The 15813-nt window shown below is 31.9% G+C and overlaps 1 protein-coding gene across 4 annotated transcripts; it reads left to right on the top strand.

Annotated features, from left to right (window-relative positions):
* Positions 1 to 9116: 9116 nt before the first annotated feature.
* LOC112750215 (transcription factor MYB124) lies at positions 9117 to 15396 on the top strand. 4 transcript variants are annotated; one of them, XM_072219122.1, is made up of 13 exons: positions 9284 to 9439; positions 10165 to 10417; positions 10519 to 10565; positions 10682 to 10738; positions 10879 to 10951; positions 11233 to 11288; positions 11386 to 11565; positions 11643 to 11824; positions 11961 to 12103; positions 12368 to 12761; positions 12989 to 13134; positions 14060 to 14112; positions 14649 to 15396. In XM_072219122.1, the coding sequence occupies exons 2-13, from the start codon at positions 10310 to 10312 to the stop codon at positions 14665 to 14667; spliced, it is 1458 nt and encodes a 485-aa protein (XP_072075223.1). In that variant the 5' UTR covers positions 9284 to 9439; positions 10165 to 10309; the 3' UTR covers positions 14668 to 15396. The 4 variants fall into 4 exon arrangements, with proteins under 4 accessions (XP_072075224.1, XP_072075222.1, XP_072075223.1 ...); XM_025798817.3 differs by lacking the exon at positions 14060 to 14112; XM_072219123.1 differs by lacking the exon at positions 14060 to 14112 and having other exon boundaries at positions 9117 to 10417; positions 10682 to 10743.
* The last annotated feature ends 417 nt before the right edge of the window (positions 15397 to 15813 follow it).

Below are 15813 nucleotides of genomic sequence, written 5' to 3'. Positions count from 1 at the left end.
TATTTTAGTCATTTTCTATAAAAAAAAAATAACATTAATTTAGACCAATTCAAGATTTGATTCACCATTTTTTGGTCAAATCAATTTGTCTAGTCTAATTTTGACAAAAATAACACGATTTAATCGATTATATGTGTTAAATTTTAATTATTAAAAAATAATTTTATAAAAAGGCGTTTTCAGCGTCTTTATCTAAATGGCTCCATCGTACAATCCCTCCAAAATCACAAAGAGTTTGGTTTTTATTCGAAGTGGTGATAAACAATATGATTTTAAATAGTGTTTAAAAGTTTAAGCTAAGACACAACAATCTTCTGAAGATATATTACATAACCTTAATTGTCCTCTTGCAATAGAGCAAGGATCATTATATTTAGGGTTCATATCTATAGAAAAGTAAATTAGGTAGTTTGCATTTAAAATACAGTGTTTAAACCAAAAGGCACATATGAGTGACACTCAATTCTTTTTATTTTATAAGATTTTATGAAAATGGTTTAAATTAAAGAACTTTAAACAAAAGCATGAAACAACAGGGTTCTTACAGAGAAGTAATGTAAAATAGAAAAACTTGTGTAGCTAGAAAAATCAGAAAAATTCCAACTCTATTTTAACTCATAAGTTCTATTTTGACTAGTGTATTTTATTTGCTCTCTGATGTGAAGGTTCAAACTCTATATATATAACCAGCACATTTTTAGGCTATTTATCCTTGCTAAGTTACTTCACTTTTATCTATATTCTCTACACCTCCTTAAACTAAGGGTTAGAGCTTAGAGAACCGTTAGTTTGGATATTAAAGAATCAAAATTGGTATCTGTTAGAGGTTTAGTGAGAATATCTGCAATCTGAACATGCGAAAGAATGTGAACGATGTGAATTAAGTCGTTCATGACTCTATCTCTAACATAATGCAAGTCAACTTTAAAGTGTTTATTTCTGTTATAAAGGGTTGGGTTTTGAGATAACAAAACAACTCTAAGATTATCACAAAATAAGGTAGGTGGGATAGAGCTTTAAATATGGATTTTTTCCAACAATTTCTAAATCCAGATGATCTCTGGTGCTGCTTCGGCTAAGCTTCTATATTTAGCTTCCGTGGAGGACCGACTCACGGTTTGCTGCTTCTTGCTACTCTAGGCTATAGGATTAGATCCTAAATAAATGCAATATACATTGGTGGACCTCCTATTATCCAAATTAGCTGCCCAATTGGCATCTGTAAATGCAAAAATTCGATAATCAGTAAGTTTAGAAAAGTGCAAACCATGAGTAACTTTACCTGATAGATATCTGAAAATATATTTGACGACAGTCCAGTGATGCTGCAGTAGATTATGCATGAATTGGCTCACCCTATTCACAACATAAGCAATATCTGGGTGAGTCAACGTAGCATATTGAAGACCACTAACAATAGACCTATATAATATTGGATTGTCAAAGAGATCTGTGCCATTGGCTATGAGCTTGAAAGATGGAAGCATCGGAGAAAGGATAGAATTAGAGTTATCCATAGAATTTTTTTTTAATAAGTTACATATGTATTTAGTTTGTGAGATATGAAGATCACCAAAATCTGTAAAATGAAACTCTAGACCAAAGAAGTATTGTAAGTTACCCAAGTCTTTCAAAGAAAAATAGAAATTCAGTGTAACAATAAGATTTTCACTTTCAATGTTATTATTGCCTGTGATGACAATGTCATCCATATAAGCCAGTGGATAAATGGTTGATTAAGAATTAATTTTGACAAAGAGACAACAATCAGTCTTAATGTTAGTGAAGCCAAGTTCAAATAATGTAGACTTAAATTCTAAAAACTAAGCTCTCGGAGCTTGTTTTAGGCCATAAATGGCCTTATCAAGTTTACAAACCATGCCTTGAGTATTTGTATAGAATCCTGGTGGGGGAGACATGAAGATTCAGTACTAAGAAAAACATTATTGAAGTTAAACTAGTGCAAGCACCAGTCGTTAAAGATAGCTATAGAAAGAATAATGCAAATTGTAGTTGGGCGAATGATAAGGTTGTAAATTTGATTGTAATTGATGCCCTCAATCTGATGACAACCCTTTACAACAAGCTAAGCCTGGTCTTATATTTCTTAATAAAATCATCAAGGCCTCATTTCATTGTAAACATTCACTTGTAGCTAATAATAGGTGCATTAGGTGGTGGATGAACAAAATGTTAGGTCTTATTGACTAATAATGCATTATGTTCTTCCTGCATGGCTTGAAGCCAATGAGGAGATTTTATAGCCTGAGAAACTGTTCTAGGAGAATTTTAAACAAGATCAAGACTGGTTGATGATGAAAGAAGGACACATGGCTTGTTAGAACCAGATTTAGATATAGTTATCATTGGATGATTATTTGTAGAGGGTAGGGGTTCGTGGATGCAAGACAATTTCAATACCTGAAATGGGAATAGTGTTAGGAGGACGAGGGGGAGGTAAATCTAGAGATTCTGTATTAGACGGAGAATGATATGAAGAAGGGATGAAATCTTGTTGGTCAATGTGATAATAGACCTAAGTAGTGGAGGAGGGCATTTCATGAGAAGATTGAACATTAGTAGTGATATTCAGAGGATCATTAGGATGAACAATGGCTAAATATGTAGGATCAACATGTGATGATGATGAAATGATAAGAAATTGATTGGAGATTAGGGTTTTATCACAACAGATAAGGATTATTCAGTAAAGGGGCATACCCAAAAGAACACAGCGGAAACATAAAAAGATATAGATAAATGGAGTTTTTCCTACTAGACCTCTAAGAAACCTGTTCTTAGCAACCTAGGTCACCAGAAGGGGCTCCCTACTTGACCTTCAAAGAACCTGTCCTTGACAACCTAGATCAGAAGGATGAAAACTGAACGGAACCACCACACAGATAACCTTAGTGTTGGATCCTTCAATCTTCTTCATGCAACAAGCAAAGAAAATCACTCACCTCACTTAAGCACACAATAAAAACATGCTAAAAGTAATGAAAAAATTATTCATTAAAAGTTGTGTAAATGGTACAAATCTTCTAACAAACTCTAACCACAAAATAAACTAAAACAAAGGCCTAAATTTTCAAAATTTAATGATAAATTATGCTTCCCATTGAATTTGAAAAGCATTATTGGGCTTCTTACTGTCCTGACTTAGCCTAATGGGTCTTGCCCATTCTTCCTTGTCTAGAACTTGATGTAACTCCTTATGCATAAGTGCTGCCAAGTTTTCAAAGCTCTCCTTGAGTTTTTTTGTACGTGCTCTAGTGATGAGGCCCTCTGAAAGTGTGAAATTCTCATTCTGCCATTTTGTCTTAGAATGCCCCTATTGTCTTTCTGAGCATGTGAAAGAAAATACCTCACAACACTCTTCTCACGTGTATCACTCGGAGTAGGACACTCGTGTTTACACTCAATACATGGCTTTTACCCTCTGTTGAGCTCACCATTCTTGCCTTTTTCCACTCTTGGATTGCTTTAACAAGTTGCACTTTAGAAAATGAGGAATTGAGACACCAAACTAAGATAATTTGAATGATAGAGATGTTCAACTTGACAAGAAGACAATCAAAGTATGTGATAAAGGAAGAAAAATAAGAAGTGATACTAAGATGACAAAAACTAACAAAATTGAATCCTAATTGGAACCCAAAGTAAATTTGGAAAGCTAAAACAAAGGTGAAAAAATTCGAAATTTTGTCTTTTTTTTTTTTTACTTTTTTTTTGCAGATGTTAACTTTAATATATGAAAATTGTAATAACGGAATTCAAAGAAGAAATTTTCGTTTTTTTAAGCAACTGAAGTAAATTTGTAGAAATTAAAGAGAAAAATAAAGATACTAAGCAAGAATCCTAGAATGTGCAGGTAAATAAGAATTTATCAACGACCTGTAACTGATACCAGATGATAAGAAATTGATTGGGAATTAGGATTTTATCGCAATAGATAAGGATTATTCAGTAAAGGGAATACCCAAAAGAACACAGCGAAAACATAAAAAGATAGATAAATGGGGTTTTTCCTACTAGACCTCTAAGAACTTGTTCTTAGCAACCTAGGTCACTGGAAAGGGCTCCCTACTAGACCTTCAAAGAATCTTTCCTTGACAACTTAGATCAGAGGGATGAAAATTGAATGGAACTACCATGCAGATCACCTTAGTGTTGGATCCTTCAATCTTCTTCATGCAACAAGCAAAGCAAATCACTCACCTCACTTAATCACACAATAAAAACATGCTAAAAGCAATAAAAAATTTATTCATCAAAAGTTTGTAAATGGTACAAATCTTCTAACAAACTCTAATCGCAAAATAAACTAAAACAAAGGCCTAAACTTTCAAAATTTAATGATAAATTATGCTTTTCACTGAATTTGAAAAGCATTATTGGGCTTCTTGCTATCCTGACTTAGCCCAATGGGTCTTGCCCATTCTTCCTTGACTAGAACTTGATGTAACTCCTTATGCATAAGTACTGCCAAGTTTCCAGAGCTCTCCTTGAATTTTTTTACACGTGCTCTAGTGATGGGACCCTCTGAAGTGTGAAATTCTCGTTCTTTCCTTTTACCTTAAAATGTCCCAATTATCTTTCTGAGCATGTATCATGAAATGGATATAGGATGATATGAATCAAAATTGGAATGAAGTGCATAATTGTTAGTATGATTCATAGAAGAAGATAAAGTAGCGAATTCAGAAGAGTAAGGAAAAGATTTTTCATCAAAATTAACATTTTTAGCTATGATAATTCTAACATTTTTATTAAGACATTTAGATCCGTTTAATTGAGGAGCATATCACAAGAAAACAAATGACTCAGACCTGAAATCTAGTTTTTGTTTGTTAAAGGGTCTTAAATGTGAAAAACAAGCACAGCCAAAAATTTTTAAAAGAGAATAATCACACTTTGAGTTGTTAAGCATTTCAAAAGGAGATTTTGTATCCAAAACCTTGGTTGGCAACCTATTTATAAGAAAGGCAGCAATAAAAAAAGGAAAAGTCTAGAGGCCCAGCAACTTTGTTAAATTCTGGCCAGCATGTAACCAGCAAAGAAAAGTGAGCCATTAGATGAAATCTCACACCAATCTCACACCATTAAAACCATCATTGATGGCTATTTGATGGCTACAAATTACAAAAGTGACTGACCCGCTAGCATTCCTCAATAAAAAAAGCACCCTCCCAATATATGTGTGGAAGCATAGTTATCAAAACTGAATTGGTAATTGACCCGGTCATACGATTGGGTCACTGGATTACTAGTTTAACCGGTGAGTTATTGATTTACTCAGTTGACCCGGTCATAATTAAATAAAAATATAAAATTATAGAAATAAAATTAAAAATTAAATATATATTTTCAAAAGTATATTAATAACAATCAAATATCAATTCTTAGATATAATTTATAATGCAAAAAGAGATACTAAATTAGTCACTAGTACAATTTTTATCAATATATTATGAAAAATAACTTATATTTGTAATGCATTTTTTTTCATTACTAACTTATACATAATAAAATTTATAATAACCTATACATAATAAAAATTTTTAAACTTTATAAAATACAATTTTTTTTCATAGACTCGTATTATCGAACTAATTGAATTCGATTTAGCATTGGCTCCATATAGATATAATTGTTGGTGTATCAAAATACAATAAATCGAATTTTATGAATTCGATTTATGCAATTCGTGTATTTGCACATAAATCAAATTTAACCACTTCGAATTACATGTATCTAAGTATATGCATGCCAAATCGAATTTAGTAGGATTTACCTTGAAACAAATTTACATCCATGCTAAATCGAGTCACGTCAATTCGATTTATCTTTATTGCTACTGATTCAAATTTGATCAATTTGATTTACTACTTATATACCTAAATCGAGTTACATCAATTCGATTTATATAAAAATATACTTTAAAATATACACATAACAAAGTTTGATTTGGAAAATCAATTTCTCTTTAGTTTATGAAGGTCCCTAAAATAAACATATATCTTCCACAAAATTAAAGATTCCTCATTTTACTTCACCCATACATAAATTGTGTTTGTTTGGTCCAATGATATTGAAGAGTAGAGACATCGGGGTTTTGGGAATTAATGAATAGGTTACTTTTGGCGGGAGATTCGGGTGTCAAGACAGGGAACAATGAGGTGGCCATCTTGTAGGTTTATGCCAATCTTATTAGGGCTCCACCAATTTCAACATTTAAAAAGCAAATATTATTATTCTTATTTAATAGATTAAGAAAAAGTTTAAAAGACCAATTAGAGTGTAGTCAATTTGAAACTAATTAACTAAAAAATAATTTTTATTTTTAATTTTAAAATTTAAAAAATTAGAATAATAAATTTTTTTGGTGTAATAAATTTATTTTTTAACTAATTGATTCTAAGTTAATTATCTTCTAATTATTTTCCAATGGAATCGTTAGATTAATAATAATAAGGTGGCTCTCACTCATGCAAGCCCTTCTCTTTTTAATTTTGAACTCTCCACGTGTCACACGACCGTCTTGTCTGTCCACGTAGGACATGGTGGATCTGGTAGGTAAAACCGTTTTGTTTATAGGAGCAACACCAGAAAGTTAATTAAGATCATGTGTTATTAGTACCACTAAAAACTATGGTTAAACATAAACACCCCCTTTTCATTTCTTGTTTTGCTGCTTTTAAGTACATTGAAGTTGATGGAAGGGTTTAGTGGGTTAATTTTCTTTCTTTTGTCTTTTTTTTTTTTCCTTTTTCTCTCTCCACAAACATACGTGCTTTAATTTGTTACCTTTGTCTACACCTATATATATATAACCAAAAAAGACTAAGATAAAAATATAGATTATTAATTAATCGCTACTAATTAATATCTTCAAATTCAGATTTATCATAATCCGTATAAGCTAATTTGAGACCCATGATGATGTCACATAATTTGAAATTAAATTTGACTAAAGAAAGTTTAAGTGTATACTAAATTCCAGCATTGTTAGGTTTAGGTCACTTCGCTGTGGGCTCATGTTATATAGTACTTAATATTGCTCTTTCCGTCACGCCGTTTTGATGATTATATTTTTCCAATTTTTAAGCAACAGGGTTTCTTCCATTTTGGGATATCAATAATTTAATTGATCTTAATTAATTTAGCTTCCCTTGTATTTTTGGCTATGCAAATGTTAAGATTGGAGTCATTTTCCCAATACCGGACAGAAGAAATTAAAGTTGGACTTTAGTTTATTATGAACGCTCGAATTTGAATTTTCCAATCTTGAATGGTACCCTTTTGACGTAACGCTGCTTAGAATCGACCCACAAGGTAAATTCAAATAAGCAAGGGAAAAGTCCTTATAATTTTTTGTTTTTTTCAAAGTTAGGAGTGTGATTCGAATCCACAACTTTTAAATGAGTATAAAGAGATGATGTCATTTGAATTATAGTTTATTGTTCACAAAAAGTCTTTATAATTATATGGTCCATCCTTGTCCCTCTTTATTAGTATTTTTTATTAATTAGATAAATTTTAATTTTCTATTTTTTACTATATTTTATATGAATAATTGATACTTAAACATAACTTGTTAATTAAGTTAACTATTTGAAATTAAAAAATTAAAAAAATAAAAATTCAAAGCCTATTAATTTACTTCTTAACTCTAATATCAAATTATTTTTTTAAGAGAAACACGTTAATACTCGACTTTACCTCTATAATAAGAGTAGTGCATACATTAACATTTGCTTATATATAGAGTTTAACTTTTTTTTTTTTTAAGAAAATAACAAAAGATATTAGACATTTTTGTGTGTTTAAATGTCCTATTAGAACAAAATAGTAGCATTTTTATTTACTCATGTTTGAAAAAATTAGTAAATATACAATATTATATTTTATACAGTGTTACACCAAATACTATATATAAGATTAATAATATACATCAAATTATATTCATCCTATGAGACGTTATATATATATATATTGGTGTCTATATTATCATCCTTTATCCTTGATCAAATTTGATCAAATTTAATGAAGCGCATGAAGATATCACGAGCCATTTAATTCCAATGCAAAAGACAAAGGGTTTGATGAGGTTTGAGGATGCAACGCTCACATTGGTTAGGTCACGTACCTTCTCATGGATCCTTAAAATATCAGAAATTAAAATTCAAATATAACATACTTACTAAGAATATGTGTGTGTATATATATACATATACTCTACCCCTATCACTTAGCTTGCATCATTTGCATGCAATAGTTGATCAGAAATTGTTTACTTTCTCTACTGCAAAATCATCATCATAGCATGGTAAATTGGTGAGTACCTCTTTTACTTTAAAGTGCGTAGTGGAGAGTGAGAGTACAGTAGTCTACGCCACCATAATACACAATGCACGCACCTTCTCATAAAATAAATTCCGCGTTATATTCAAACATTTCCTTCATACCCCCTCACTATTCGTTACCTCTTTAATTTATTGCTAAAATTGAATTATATGATTCTTTATATATTTGTTCACCCCATTTCACTATTGTTTATTAATGAATAATAAAGATTTTTCTTTTTACTATTTCTCTTTTTCTATTATAATAAAAAATTTAATTTTAATATACTTACTATATAAAATTATTTATTATACGATCTCTTAAACAAATTCATTTTTCCGAATAATCATTTATGCAGCACATATAACCAAATATGCAAAAAAGTAAAATAGTTTTTTTTGTTCTTTCTTATCTTGACAATATTTATTTATTTATTTTCAAATAAATATAAAAGATTTAATACTAAAATATCAACTGAATTATATCATAATGTATAATTAAATAAAGATTTAATTTTAATATATTGACATTATAAAATATTTCACATTATTAAAAGTATATTAAAATTAAATTTTTAAATAAATATATATAAATATTTTTATATTAATCGTGAATAGAAATTAACTTCAACAAAATAAATAACTAACATTTAGTAGAAATTTAAGTACAGTCGACTTCCTACAAAGTTGATAATTGAGAGCGATTAAATGATTTAACTGATTTGATTAAATTTTTATAAAACGGTTCTCAACTATCAACTTTACCTCAAATCGATTCCACCTCAGAGTTTCTGCCCTAACATTTACTAATCTATGTGACCCTTTGTGGAAAAATATAAAATAGAAAAAATTAAAGACGAGAAAACAGTTTGGGAGGGTGACCCATGACTCACTCCCTAGTACACTGTCTCTACTCTCCACGGACTGTTCCATCTAACTAAACTAAGAAAAGTCTCTGATTCAATCGAATGTCCTCTCTCTCTCTCTCTGTCTCTCTCTCTCTCTGATGCCATTGTTTTCTCTCTCTGGATTTTCAGTCTCCGCCCAGAATATAGCAGAGATCTCTCAAAATCACAACATTCTTAGTCGAGGTACTTGTCTATGTCTACTTAACCAACTTTGAACAAAAACACTACCTTTTTTCTTTTCTTTTTTTTTTTCCGTTTAAATTCCCAAAGTTGTTCAAATTTTAGATCTATCACCACCACCTTTTCTGCCTCATCAATTGCATACTCCACCAAAATACTACACATACATAACATTCACCCTCTCTCTCTCTCTCTCTCTCTCTCTCTCTCTCTCTCGGGTTTCGGAAAATTAGATTTTGATCGAAACCCATGAACCCTTATAGTACCCTTTTATGTATTCTCCATTGCCCATTTTCTATCTCTCTCTCTCTCATTTCATTTGGGTCTCTCCTAACTTGAGTGTCCTGTTATGTTCTGCTTTGGTTACAGAGAGAATAATAAGATGCTATTTTTCTCTGTGATCAAAGTTCTGAAAAGTTAGAATCCGAGGCCATATCTTTGGAGGGTACTAACACTAATGATATCCGTTTTGTTTTCATTTTGAGAGCATATGGCTTTTCTCTTATTAAGGTCACTTTTCAGAATGCAATCTTATTCTTATTACGGTTCCCGTTTTGGAACAGTCACTCTTTTCTTGTAAAAGTTTGATTTGATGATACACAAGTAACAAGGGGTTTTCTTTTCCTTCTTTCCCCCCCTTTTTGTTTTCTTTTCTTTTTTTTTTTTAATTTTTAAAATATCTCTCTCTTTTGTAATAAAATTGCTAAAAGCTTTGGTATATTATAAAGGGAGAGCGTTGGCTTTAGCATGCAACTTGGCTCCGGTAAAAAACAAATAAAAATAAAGAAGGGAGCGTCTCTGATAGAGAGAGCAAGCGCCACGACACTAATAATATAGAATAAACAAAAGAATATTCAAGACACAAAAAAGATCATGCAAGATAATATGAAGAAGCAGAAGCAGAAGCAGGTAGTGGTGGTGGCCAATAATGAAGAATCTAATAAGAAGAAGGAGCATCGCATTGTTATGTGGACTCAAGAGGTTCCATCTTCTCTTACTACACTACAAGTTTTTTCTATTATTGTTTAGAAGTGTTTTTGTTTATGATAATTAATTTATATGTTGTGTTATGTGAGTTTCAGGAGGATGATATTCTGAGGGAGCAGGTTGGAATCCATGGAACTGAAAAGTACTCATAACACCACACTTTTTCACTATATTGAGTTATGTAGTGATTTTTTCATATTTGACATGGTTATGTGAGATGATACTAAGGGATTTTTGAATTGTAATAACTATTTGCAGTTGGGGTATTATTGCTTCTAAATTCAAGGATAAAACTACAAGACAGTGCAGAAGGAGGTGAGGTTTGTTTTATTTATTTGAATTTCAAATTATGATCATGGCTTATTCAAGATGGTTTTGTTTTGATGATTCTTGTTTTATTTGTTGTTTTTCTTTTTTCTCAATCTGATGCTTCTTTAAACTTATAAATTAACCAGATGGTTCACTTACTTGAATTCTGATTTCAAGAAAGGGGGTTGGTCACCGGAGGAAGATATGCTCTTGTGTGAGGTAATTAGGAACTTCATTTCGAAATAATCAATCAATATGACTTTGAAAATTTGGACTTTCATCTTTTTCTTTGCATGCTTCTTTCTGTTTTCTCCATTGATCAGCTGATTGAAAAATAAGAATGATTATTTTCTTGAAATTATTGTTTTCCAAACACCCCATTAAACCAACATCTTTTATTTGTATTCTTCTATTCCTAAAGTTCTGCAGATTAGACAAAATGTATCTCACTTGAAATTTATCTTTGTTTTGACTCGGTGTGATTGCTATTGTCTCTGTAGGCTCAGAAACTATTTGGTAACCGGTGGACAGAAATATCAAAGGTGGTTCCAGGCAGGTAACCAGAAATTCATTCATATACTTACATGAAAATTACAATAGAAATGTTAGCAACAACTATTCTTAATACAATGCTTCCCTGCTTTTGTGTGCAGAACGGATAATGCTGTTAAGAACCGGTTCTCCACATTGCGCAAAAAGAGAGCGAAATATGAAGCATTAGCGAAAGAGAACCACACTTCATACACCAATTCAAATAATAAGAGGGTTATTCTACAACATGGATATGTTACAGATTCAGCATCAGAATCTGGTGTGTCTACTAAGAAGATGAGGTAGAGTATCATAAACTTCAGTAGCAAAATACACAAAAGATTCTTCATAGAAGAGTGATAACGTTATTGCGATATAGGAGGTCACATATTCCAGTGGTAGAAGAAAGGATAAACTATGGAGACAGATTACATAAACAAAATGGAAGTCAGATAAGTCAGCAGCCAAGAGCGCCATTCGCCGTACTACCTCAGAACTCTCATAATGTCAACAACTTACCAGATCAGCATGATATCTGCAGTTTGAAGTTTAATGGTTATGGTAATGTTCTTCGGCTGTAAGATGAAAACAAGTAAACACGATGATATATTGATATGTCCAGCCTTTTCTTTTCATGTTTAGTTTTATTTTTCTTTCTTTTGGCTAAATTAACTTTTGGTTTATCTTGCTATTATAGGCCAAAACAAGTTGCAAGGGACATTCCTCAAAAAGGACGATCCAAAGATAAACGCATTGATGCAACAAGCAGAGTTCCTAAGTTCATTAGCTCTAAAAGTTGATGCAGAGAACATGGACCAAAGTCTAGAAAATGCATGGAAGGTGAGGCTTCATAGCTTAATAAGCTAATCACAAAGTATTAATCTTATTATGATCATGTGATAATTTCTTGATAAAAGCATGGATAATGCATAGGCCCACTTAACTTTCTGCCAAACCATTAGTTAATTATAAGCATTACTCAGTGACTAACTTCTTTGACATTAAAGTCTCAAATATGATGATGAAAACTTTCAGATAATCATAGTAAAGCTTTGACCTTTTCCCCTCTCAATTATCTTCTAATGCCTATGGTATTGATGCCAGGTTCTTCAAGAGTTTCTGAGACGAACCAAAGAGTCTGATGGTCCGAGATGTAAGGTTCCGGATCTACAGCTTGTAGATCTAGGAGATTGGTTGGAGGAATTGAAGAGTAATAGTGAGAGAATTCAACCATGTTGGAGGAAATTTAAATCCATTCAAAACACAAAGTCCTATGAGGACTATAGTTTCGGATTGTATTCTAGGCAAATGGAATTATATGAAGACTCTCCTGGCAGTTCTGAGTACAGCACAGGATCAACTCTCCTCCCTCATTTGGGTGCCGACAACTCGGAACACTCGCTGCATCAGGAAATTGAAACTGAACTCAAGTCAATACACATTGGAGATCAAAAGGAATGTGAGCAAGGTGTTCTTTCTACTGCAACTTTGGATCAAGGTAAGATAGGAATTTTGAGTGAAAGTATTTCTAGTTTAGGGGTGACTAACCACATTTTGACTCTATTTCAATTTAAATGATTAGTTTTCTCAACTGGATTTTGAACTAGATTTTCTTTTTCCTCCTAATAATTTCTCAAGAAATAGTTCTTATATCTTAATCTTGATGTCCTAACATTTTAATAAAGAAAGAATAGCTAATTAGTTATGTAATGTTTTCGGTAACAGATGTTTTCGCATTAAATAAGGATCGGATGAACAAAGATGGCATTGTTTCTGCCTCATCAATGACAGAGTTCAGTTCCCCTCCTCAAGTTACACCTCTGTTCAGATCCTTGGCTGCAGGAATTCCTAGCCCTCAATTTTCGGAAAGCGTAAGTTACCTACGCACTCCGAGATTATTAATTAGAATTCGACAGCAAGATAATGGCAGTAATAGATTTTTTAAGCCTGACTATATATACTAATAAACAATAATGGGAAATATGATAAACAGAATTGATACCACTACAAGTAGTATAAGTGGTAGCATTTTTTGGTAGTTATCTAAAAAAATGTAGCTTACATCATTAGGCTGCTGGACTAAGCTGCTCAAAATAATGCAGATTGAAAAAAGGGTATATTTGTTCATAAAATTTAACAGCACAAGTCAACAGAGGAAGTGATAAACTCAGAATTTGAAATACTAGTAATACATTCTCTTTCAGAACATACTAGAACATAATCTTTGTGCAATATTCAGGTATCAAGTTAAAAAATATGGTTAGGTATCTCATCTCTTGCTTTAAACAAGAACTGGTGATATAATTCCTTGGTTCCAAGGGAGATATTTCAGTAACCACATGCAGATTGGCTAAGAAAATGTGTTGATATAATATTGAGCAGTTGACAAAACAAACACATTGGTGAACAACATAATTATAGTGTGTTCATGCTGAATGCTATTGAAGCTGTTAATTATTATCATCATCTCCATTTGTCATTTGGTACATCTATAAAACATTAAGCAGACTATCTACCAAGTACCATGAATACTGCATAAACGGAACCGTAGGAAACTTTCTCCATTTCCTATTGCGGCCGGATTGTGGATGTCATCATGTTACTTAGAATTGTTTCCTGCTAAACCTTTTTTATTATTTTGCTTAAATATGCACTAGTCCCTCAATTTTACACTTTCTAGGTTTTGTCTATCAAAATTTTCATACAATTCTAGTCCTGCATTTGTAAGCACTACTATAATTATTAATTGGTCCTCAACATTATATGTTAATTGTTAAGTGGTGATATGACAAACAGCGATTCGCATCATTGCCACATCACCACTTAAAAAATCAAGCTACATTGAGAAGGTGAGAATTGATCTATAATCTTAAGGTTTGGTTTGGTAAAATTTTTTGAAGAGGTGTTTGTGCTTTTAAAAGCACAGATTCTTCATTTTGTGTTTGGTAAATCGAAATCATGTGCTTGTGCTTGTAGTTTTTAGAAAATAGGGGTGCTTTTGAAAACACTTAAAGTAGAACCTTTTAAAGTTGGTTTGTTCTTATCAAAATTAAAAGTCTAATATAACTTCATATATTAATTAATTTCCAAATTTAACTTTTACGTTTATGTCTATTATAGTCCTTTTTAATTTTAAAAGCTGTTTTGCCAAATACAATTTTTAGTTTGAGTTTATCAAACACAGGTGCTACAACTTTTAGAAAATTTCATAAACTACTTTCGAAAAGTAAAAACCTTTATCAAATAATCGGGCGAAAATAGTGGATGGACAAACTTGGGAACGAAGAACATATTGAAGCCTTATTATTGAACTGTTAGTCTCTGAGTTGGACACAAATTAAAACAGTTTCTGTTCTTTGACATACCTCTTTTTCTTTTGTTGCAGGAGAGGAACTTCCTCATGAAAACACTTGGAATGGAATCTCCATCCCTCAACAACATAAGCTTAAACCCCTCGCAACCACCACTCTGCAAAAGAGCCCTGCTACAAAGCCTATAATCTCATTCTCTAATCCTTCTAAACTACAAATATCTACATGTCCTTCTCTCTTCTTCACCCTTGGCAAATCCGGCTTTGCCGAGTTCTCCTTTTACCTCATTCGAGGAAAAAAATTGCAGTTTTGGTAAGCCTGAAAAGTTTTGAAAGCCATTTACCCTCCATCGTCCTCCCAAAATGTTACGGCACATTCTGAGAGGATCTTTAAAACATGTCTAACACTATCCATGCACAAAAAAAAGTGCGCATGGTGTGTCATTCTTTTTGGTTTTGTTCTGGGTTTGTTTTTTATCCAATCCAGCTTTTTCTCTTTGGTTTGCTTTTCTTTCTTTTTTTTTGTACAGAGAATGCTGTGTGATTACTTCGTCGTCCGGAGTGTGTGTATACATCGGCAAATCGCCATCCCTACTACATATAATGAACAGAGAGACATAGATAGAAGAGAGGAAAAAAATGAAAAAGAAAAAAAAAAGAAGAGAGTAAAAGGATTAACCAGTAGGAAATTGGATTCCTATTTGTTATTTTGGGTGTGCATAGGTCATAGAATAAGATTATTCTTTTTTTCTTTATTTGGTTCTGATGTACTGAATCATAATATAGATTGGAGTGGAAATGCATTTGGCTTTGGTGTGCAAAACTACTGTTTTTTTTCACTATCTCTCTTAACTCTGATTTAGCAATTTTAACACATTACCAAACATAAATAAATCTTCAAACAAAGTGAAAGAAAATCAAGAACTCTCTCAGCTGGAGAAGAAAAAAAAGTGCATCTAAATCACAGTTATAGTTAATTTGGCTTTCACGGTTTTGTAGTTGTGAATAAAAACTCAGCTATGCACTCTTATTCCCCTTTCAGAACATGAAAATGAAGTTCAGATTCACTATCAATGCCAGTGGTACCTAAATGCTAATAACAAATTCATCAAATTTGTGTAACTCGTTTTATTATTGCAAAAACTCAGCTTTGATCTGCAGAATAAGCTCGATTTCCTTTATACAAATGATAATTATAATAATAATAATATGAAGAATGTAAAAGATATTCATATACTAT

This window comes from Arachis hypogaea, chromosome 15, assembly GCF_003086295.3.
Source record: "Arachis hypogaea cultivar Tifrunner chromosome 15, arahy.Tifrunner.gnm2.J5K5, whole genome shotgun sequence".
In the NCBI taxonomy this organism is placed as follows: Eukaryota; Viridiplantae; Streptophyta; class Magnoliopsida; order Fabales; family Fabaceae; genus Arachis; species Arachis hypogaea.
The sequence above is the reverse complement of the archived record's forward strand: the minus strand, read 5'-3'. Positions and strand labels throughout refer to the sequence as shown.

Coding starts and splice junctions, on each gene's coding strand:
- LOC112750215 (XM_072219121.1), top strand. CDS start 10,310: ATGCAAGATAATATGAAGAAGCAGAAGCAGAAGCAGGTAGTGGTGGTG. Junction 12,104..12,367: donor GTCTAGAAAATGCATGGAAG/GTGAGGCTTCAT, acceptor TATTGATGCCAG/GTTCTTCAAGAGTTTCTGAG. Junction 13,135..14,648: donor GCCCTCAATTTTCGGAAAGC/GTAAGTTACCTA, acceptor CTTTTGTTGCAG/GAGAGGAACTTCCTCATGAA.